The sequence below is a fragment of the Convolutriloba macropyga genome, chromosome 7 (assembly GCF_964194025.1).
Source record: "Convolutriloba macropyga chromosome 7, txConMacr16.3, whole genome shotgun sequence".
In the NCBI taxonomy this organism is placed as follows: Eukaryota; Metazoa; Xenacoelomorpha; order Acoela; family Convolutidae; genus Convolutriloba; species Convolutriloba macropyga.
In genome coordinates this window covers 57,251,436-57,260,173 of record NC_134474.1, presented here as the reverse complement: position 1 = coordinate 57,260,173, position 8,738 = coordinate 57,251,436, and the positions used below count along the sequence as shown (strand labels likewise).

The window sequence follows — 8,738 nt, the reverse complement described above, 5'->3', positions numbered from 1 at the left end:
CTCCGAAGCCAAAGAACGTTTAAACATTTTTAAACTGCAAAATTTGGAAACTTTCAAATTTTGCACTTCCGTTTTTTTCTATATTATTTAATTACTAACAAGGCTAGAAAACTAGAAGTTGCAGAGTCGAATCTCTTGGAGAGTATTCCTAGCTCTCTCTCTCTCTCTCTCTCTCTCTCTCTCTCTCTCTCTCTCTCTCTCTCTCTCTCCGCTGGTTGGGGTTTCTTTCCTTCTCTTTCTCGTTCACACCTTTTACCTCTCTCTCACACACTCTCTCTCTCTCTCTCTCTCTTTCCTTAGCTTTGTTGATGCAGCACTTCAGCTGCTGTTATGTGGAGTGAGTGATGTCATCATCTATTACCCTCGCCTCACGCCCCTTCAATTAAGCTAGAGCTGGTCTCACTAAACCGTGGCTAGCTTCTGACAAAGCCAACCGCTCGCGGGTCGTTTGAGAGCAATTCGACCGACGTTAGTTGGTTATATTTGATCTTTTTAGGCGAAGAAACAAAATTTTTGCAAAAGGAGGAATACGGCAAGTTTTAGCAATAATGGTTATGTTGGGAGCAGTCTTTATGAAGAGTCGGAACTTTTATTTTTCATTCCTAGCTTCTTTTGTCTCAGTTTTGGCATTCATTCGTGTAATGTTGATTTTGTTAACCTACATGCATGGCGTCCTTATCGGAGCAAGTTTTACTTTATGCGCGTTTTTGGTCACATATGACTTGCCTCACTCAAAGTTATTTCTCTCTCTCTCTCTCTCTCTCTCTCTCTCTCTCTCTCTGTCTCTCTTTCTCTCTAATCGAATTTTGCTTAAGGGGAGTACAATAAGTATATCTCACTGTAATTGATGGTCTTTTTGAGAGCAAGTTTACAGCACAGAAGTGCAATCAATCACTCATCCAAAACAGTTAATAAGAAATGATTTTTTTTCTCTCCGGCTTTTTTTAGGTCTCATTCTTTTCATTGTTATTCGAAACTAAAGCTATCGCAGCTATTTGCTGGCAATGTGTCGGCTGTTTCGTTATATTTTCCGTAGCAGATTTTTCCAATACTACACAGGTAATGGCAACATATTACTTGTAAATTTCTACATGTGATGTGCCCTTTCAATGGAGTTAGGCGTATTTCATTCAAATGCTGTACGATGGCAATGGTTACCAGCAAATTTTTCTGTTCTCTTTGGGTGACATGACATGTGTACAGAGTGACAGTTATTTCAGTAAGTATGCCGCGTTCCAATTCGCGAAGCAAAAGTAAATCCCGAAGCCGCTCAGGCTCAGCGAGACGCAGTCGAAGTCGCTCGAACAGTGGAAGTCCCAAACGTCATGACTTTCGAGGACCTCGCAATGACTCACCGCGGTCCCGCTCTCGTTCACGCAGTGGTCCCAGGCACCGAGTTGCGAGTGGCAGTCGAGACCCGAATGACTGCGAGTATGACTCTTCAGCTCGAGGGTACAGATTGTATGTCTGCGATTTCGTGGACCCGTCCACTACTGAGGTCGAGAGGGCGTTCGAGAGATACGGAACGTTGGCCGAGAGTCCCTTCATTGCAAAGAGCGCGAGACCATGCTTTGGATTCATTTCATTCAAGCATAAAGATGTAAGTAAATGCTATGATCAATTACTCTTGAGTTAATTGGAAATAACTCATTAATGGTGTAACGATTGTATCTGGTTTTAGTCAACATGATCTAAGCCAATTTCATTTATACTTTGAGAGAAACGAGAAGAGAAATTAGAATCTTGATCATGTGAATAACGAATACTGGATCTATTCTGGCCCCGTCCTCACCCGAGTAGACACAAACTTTTTTACGCCTCTCAGGCTGTTTTTTTTTCAGTTACGTCATATATAAAACTGCATAATTTGTAACGGGGGGGGGGGAGCACGAACGGCACTTTTGAAATAAAATACATCCAAAAACGTTGCATTTTCCTGGCGTTTTAGGATGCAATTTTGGCGTGTGAAAAATTGCATGGAGCGCGACTATGCGGTGGACCAATCAGAGTGAGCTTCGCCAAACCGCGTGCAAAAGGTAAGGGGTTCGACTCCAACCAGAGATGCTACTCGTGCGGACGTCGAGGTCACATGTCACGCGACTGTGGATCCAGAGGGTACTTTGGCCGTCGAGACTTCTACAATAGTCGACGATCCAGGTCCAGATCTAGGGACAGACGACGAAGTCGAAGCCGATGAATAACCTTCACATTTGAAAAAAAATCCTGTGATTTGTCTTTTGAGATCAACATAAACCGAAAACAGTTTTGGAACTGTATTTCATAAACTTTTATTTCAGACCCAGTTGATCGTATAAATGAAATTAGCTACAAGTGTTTTTGATGAGAATATCTGATCGTCAGTATTTTTTTGTTTACTCAACAAGGTGCATATTTCTGAGCGCGTTTTATCAGTTTCCAATATCTCAACGTCATTTTTAGCAATAACGATCATTTTTTGCAGTTCAGAAAAAGCCTTTGTGTAAGTGCTGAGATTCCGTTGATTGATGAATCGTTCAAGAATATTTGATTCATTTCCTATACTTATATCTAAAATATATCTTAACGTTTGTGTTAGTTGTGTTTTCAATTCAAGCAATCTTTGGTGTGTGTCTCTTTAACCTTTTACTGGGCAAATGTACGCTCTAGCAATTTCGAGGAGAGTTTCAATCTATTTTGAACCTCGATGATGAAAAAAAAGATGAGTGTTCCGTAAGGCACGACGTGATCTTTTAGGTAGTAGATACTCGGATCGTGTTGAATGGAAGACCAATTGTATATTTTTCGGTCGTTTATATCGGAATTAGTTTTGCTTTTGTTGCCCATCAATTAGCAACATAAACAGAACTCGAGAAAGCACAGCAAAAGAATACCTTGAGAAAAACAGTGATATGTTGAGAAAATATAGCAAAAAAATTAGCGTATATACTCAGCGCCCAATCTTATCGATGGACAAAAGTTTTTAATTGCTCTCGAACGAAGCTTGATGCAATTATTGTAAACTTGTGTCTTTTTATGCATCATACTTTTTTGCTTAATCGTTCTGGATCTTTGCTGTTTATGCCCCCTCCGCTTTGTGGGTGCATTTTATTTGCACTCCTCAGACGTACGTGTCATAATTTCACAAGATTTACGTTTGAAGCAATTATTGTAAACGTTTTTTTATGCAACATAATTTATTGCTTAATCGTTCTGGATCTTTACCGTTCATACCCCCCGTGCCCGCTTTGTGGGTGCATTTTATTTGCACTCAGTCGTACGTGCCATAATTTTGCATGATTTACTATGTAATTGCAAGTGCTCTGTAAAGTGGTGCATAACGCACGGGGGGGGCACGGAAATTATCAAATATTTTTTGATTTCTTGAGTGATAACTTCTTGATGCTTTACTGATTTTTGCGTAAACTCATTGAATCTTTTCTGGAATTTTTTTTCCTTTGTGCACACCGTCATGCCCCCTCCCCCAGTTTCAGAGCACGCGTCATTACATAGTAAGTTATTATGTAAAAATATGGCATGAACGTCGGGGGGGGGGGGGGTTGAAATCAATATGCACCCACTAGACTGGGACAGAACCCCGGAAAACACCCTTTTTCCGTTTGTGCCCCCCCAGTTGGTTATGGATACCGCAGTTACACAACACGTGTCATCACATAGTAAATCATTAAATAAGAATATGGCACGTGCGTCTGGGTGTGCAAACAATATGCACCCACTACGCTGAGGGCACAAACGGAAAAGATCCTTGTTCGTATTCAGAAATTAAGTCTTGATATACGAGTAGTTGATGCTTCAGTCTCTTACGTTGGAGGTCGGGGTTAAAATATTTAGGCAGCATTTTCTATAATCAAGGAAAAATCACAGCTTTCCCATCGATGGATTTTCTTTGATTAGAGAAAAAAGTGGCAATGAACCATCTATGACCCATTGACGGACTTTTTATGAACTTTCTATGATCCATTGATTGGATTCACTGGGAGCCCAACCCGGGTAATAGAACGCTAAACATATTCAATGAAAAGTTTAAAAGATGACGGTTTAAAAGCCCGGATTTTTTCCGGTTGTGCCCCCCCCCCCCCCCCCAGCTTATTGGTGCAAATTACTGGTACCCCGCAGAAGCACGTGCCAGATTTTAACATAGTGGTGTATTTTGTAATGGCACGTGCTCTGTAATGGTGTGCATACCGTACTGGGTGGAGGCGCAAACGCTAAAGAACGAAAGGACCTAAAAGCTGATAACGGTAAGAACTTTTGACTTTACCAGGCCAAAAAAAAACGGTTAGACCAGCAGACACAGTAAAGTTAATTGAATGAGTACACTTCAATGCAAAATAAGAAGCAGCAGACAATTTACCAAGACACCCATCGGACTGAAGAAATTTTGTTTTGTAGTACAGTAGGTTTATAATAGCTATAATTCTAGGCCTACAATAAAACTCTTTGTTGGCAGCAGGAAATATCAATAACAGGGCAAACTGCACAGACGAGAAAAAAACTTCGCCGAATGGAATTTTCATCTCGATTTTTTCTCAAAAATGTTCTGTTAGTGCACTTCAATCGAAATTAAAATAAAAAAGTTAAAACGAATTAAACAAAATTAGGGTTCCCGTAATCTTAATTTGACCCAACGAGGGGGAGATTAAGTTTTAATTCAAGTTGTTGGATGCTTGAATTAAAATAGCTAGAAATCGAATTTTAGAAGGAACATAATTATGATTCCAATCAGCGCGCTTGGAGCTTTTCCGTTTGTGCCCCCACTGGGAGCAAATTATTTGCACCCCTCAGACGCACGTGACATATTTTTACATAATGATTTACTATTTATTGCCACGTGCTCAGCTACTCAAGGTTGCATAACGTACTGGGGTTGGGGCGCAAACGAAAAAGATCCATCTAGTTTATAGTCCATTCGGAACTAAATTACCCTGCTTAATGCTTGTGCTTACCTGCTAAACATGTCCCAACAAAAGCAATTTTATTCGCCAAAAACTTCTCTATTTTCGACGGGAGCCCTCAGTTCAAAAAAGATGAGAAAACAACTTCAGAAATTTTAAACATAAAAAGAGTGAATGGGAACATAGTATTTGGAGTTTTTTATCCGTTGAAACAACTGACTTGGAAATTGCAATTAACGTCACAGTTTTCAATAAGAATTGCCTTTATTGCAAGTAAGTTTTCAAGTTTAAGATCGAGCTTTATAAATGGAAGGCAACAGAAGTGTAACTGACCCTCAAAGCAGTCGTCGAGACAACATCTATGCAATGAAAGTGGCGAAAAATATATTTACCGTTGAGTATATGTTGAGCGTTGAACTTGCAAAATTTATAAACAAACAGGTTGAGGTTGCGTCTCGTCTTTCTGTTGGATCTTTTCCTGAAGGTCTTTGTTCAAAAAGAATTGTTAGAAAAGTTTTAATATTTCAACAGGTTAGGTTCGTATATGCGGTAGCAGCAATTTTATTTTTTCGTTTGCTGGTAACAGATAAGGGGTTAATTAGGCGGCCGAAAGAAGTGGACAAAAAATTGCAAACTCAAGATAGCTGTTGTTAAAAACAGTGACAAAAACTTTTTTGCAGTCACAATTTCAGGTGCATTTTAAGAAAAGATTAAAAGGCCTTTGCGTGTCCTTGGTAAGTTCAATTTTAAAGTTTTGGTTGGAATTTGTGTCAAAGTTAAAAGAAACAGTGTGGTCTTTTTAAGATGAGGCTCCCACTTTTCTAAGTTTCGAACGCGCAAAATTGGTTGATGATACATCCTGTCAAGTTATAAAAAGAAAGTATTTTGAAAAAATTCTGCTTAAAAGACGTTCGGTTTTTTGCGCTTTCGAATAGTGATAACAAAAACATTTAAACCCTGTCATTAATTTGTTTATTAGAACCTGTTCGTATCTTTGAGAATTTCCTGTTTTTCTCTTCAAACTTGTTTTGAGGGCTTTTTTCCTAATATCATTTAAGGTGATTTCACCTACAAACACTCTCTAATAACGGAGTCTTAATCCCATTTAGAATTACTTTTTCGAAGTCAGCGGAATATTTTTTGAGTGCTGATTAATGCAAACTACGAACCTTTATTTTTTTGAAGAAACTGCTTTGAAGTTCAACAGGAAGAATTTTTTCTTTAGGAAAAACGCGTGTAGTTTTGTGTTTAGTTCTAAGCAAGTAAACTTGTGGATGCCAATTGTTTTGCTTGTCTCTCGGAATAGTTAAGGTATTCGATGATGTACCAAAATCAAGGATTCTGATTGCCAAGGCCATCTAGTCAAAAAAAATTCAATCAAAAAAATTTCAATTCATTAAGAATTACGCCTAAAATTATGTAACTATTGGTTGTTTTTAGAGCGACAATTAAACTAGATTCAAGTTACATTTGCTGACTTTCATATCTGCAAGTCATTATCTCCATTTTCCCTTCAGTCAATGTCATTTTCACAAATTGTTTCACAAGTTGATCCGTTTTCTTTACATATCTAAAATAAAAAGTGTTACAGTGCTGTTAAATGCAACACTTTAAAAAACAGTTGCCTGTTACAAAGAAAGGAGTACAAAAGCTCAATGCAAATTTTTTTTTTATAGTTTTAGAACAAAATACCCAAAATTAGAAACCCTGTGATACCCGTGGATATTTTACATTTCATTTATTTATTTGGTGCAGTAAAATTTCATATGATAGATTTAAGTTAGTTCAATTTATTTGCCCTTCATCAGCATTTCATGTTCGTTCATTCTTTTTCTCAATTCGTTCATTTTCATCCTTTTTTGACTTCCTGCTTCGTGATCAGACATGTCTGATCACACCTTATTCAGTTGCTTACAAGCACTTGAATTTATACTTTCAGTTTCTTAATTCAAATTCAGTTGCTTCTCTCTCTTTGTATCTCGCACCGCAAGTAAGCGAAAGCAAATTAAGTTCGGATCTCGCTCCGTGAATCTTACTTTTGAAAGAAGTAAGCTAACGCGCATCACAATTGACTATCGAATTCAAATAGTGTAAGACATGGCGCAGCCAGCAAACAAGCGTACAGCGCTTGGGATAGACGCTTTTTGGGACAAGTCGACACACGATCCCCCTCTTTGCTGGGAAAAATGGAGAGTGCAATACCAATTGACACTGCTCGTAGAGGAGAATATAATCCTCGACACTTTACTTGGACCAAAACCTGAGATACTGGATCTCCCGTTGGAACCCATATATGAGGAAACAAAAATGTGTTCATCGTCACAATCAGAAAGAGAAAGAAATGCCCGCAACGCTCAGCAAAAAATGAATTGGCAAAAGAATTGTCAACGACTAATCGAAATCGGCATAATGCGTGGAGACAAGCCATGGCCACTTGCGGATCGAAAACAGTCTCACTTCTTTACTTTACATCGGAGTGGAAGGACTTCGGATTCTAAATTGTAAAAACCCGCATATAATGATCGATAAATTGTCCACTGCAGAATTTTGGAAGATTGTGGAAGCCGCCTTCATTCGTCCTTGAAACATCACTTTCAATCGCCACGTCTTTCTAATAACAAAACAGCTTCGAGGTGAAACTGTCGAATAATTCTATGGTAAGCTAAAAGAATTAGACGAAATTTGCGACTTTGAAAATAAAGAGGAAACCCTAATACGTGATGTATTCATCACCAACTTGATTGATCCGGAGATTCAAAAAGAACTTCTCAAACAAACAGTAGAGCCGCGTCAGGCATTCGAGTTGGCCATCAATACGGAACTTGGGTTGCTAAACCAGCGTCAAAGTCAACAGCATAACAAGACACTCATCCCGGCCAGCATGAATGCAATTCAGCTTCCGAACAACCCCCGATCATCAAATTGGTCATTTTCGAACAATTACCAGGAGGCGAACAGTCGACCTCCACTATATTGCTCAAATTGTGGTGGGAACTGGCTACCCAATCATTGCAATAAATGCATCGCGAAGGGCAAAACATTTAACAACTGCGGGTTAATAAACCTCTTCGCGAAAGTCTGCAGAAAATAAAAGAACGCGAAACCTCAAAACCCCAAGAAGAGAACCCTTAATACAGTGGATGAAAAACCGCACCCGGAAGATCCAGTACATTTTCTTCGGTCGACGAAACTCTACGAATCTCACTAAAGTAGTGGGGAAGATAATATGGTTGCACTAATCGAGAATGATATAGCAAAGATCGAACCTCTATATATGCTCATCAAAATTGGTAACATTTCGAGTACTTTTCGCGTGGACTCCGGGAGCGCGTGCTGTATTCTCAATCGATCACTCGCGTCGCAAGTAGTGAAGAGCAGTCCATATGCTGTCTGGATTCACAAGAAGGTCAGTCCACAACTTAGAACAATCTCAAACGAACTTATTCATATAGTAGGAAAAATACAGACCCCCATTACAAGCAACGGCTGGACATCAAATTCGGCAACCTTCACCGTCGTTGCGGACGGTCTAAAATCTCTAATCTCTAGTCAGAATTCAAAGAACGTGTTGCAAAAAACTTTCCTAATCTGATCTGGCGTATTGGAAGATCAAAAAATCATGTGGTTAAATCTAACTTTCACAAAGATTTGCTACCTAGACACCAAAAGGGTAGACGCATACCTATCAATCTTCAAGAAAAGGTTAATAAGGATCTCAAAATATTATTAGACGAAAGACACAACAAAACTCTCTAGTTGCCCTGACAAGTATTTTATATTGCCAATTGTAGTCACTGTAAAAAATGATCAAACAATTAAAATTGCACTGGATTCCAAAATTTTAAA

At 39.0% G+C, this 8,738-nt stretch overlaps 1 protein-coding gene across 1 annotated transcript; it reads left to right on the top strand.

Moving 5' to 3' along the window:
- Positions 1-1,114: 1,114 nt before the first annotated feature.
- LOC142342399 (uncharacterized) lies at positions 1,115-2,605 on the top strand. Its single transcript, XM_075393714.1, has 2 exons — positions 1,115-1,600; positions 1,949-2,605. The coding sequence occupies exons 1-2, from the start codon at positions 1,226-1,228 to the stop codon at positions 2,195-2,197; spliced, it is 624 nt and encodes a 207-aa protein (XP_075249829.1). The 5' UTR covers positions 1,115-1,225; the 3' UTR covers positions 2,198-2,605.
- The last annotated feature ends 6,133 nt before the right edge of the window (positions 2,606-8,738 follow it).

Coding starts and splice junctions, on each gene's coding strand:
- LOC142342399 (XM_075393714.1), top strand. CDS start 1,226: ATGCCGCGTTCCAATTCGCGAAGCAAAAGTAAATCCCGAAGCCGCTCA. Junction 1,601..1,948: donor TTTCATTCAAGCATAAAGAT/GTAAGTAAATGC, acceptor CTGGCGTTTTAG/GATGCAATTTTGGCGTGTGA.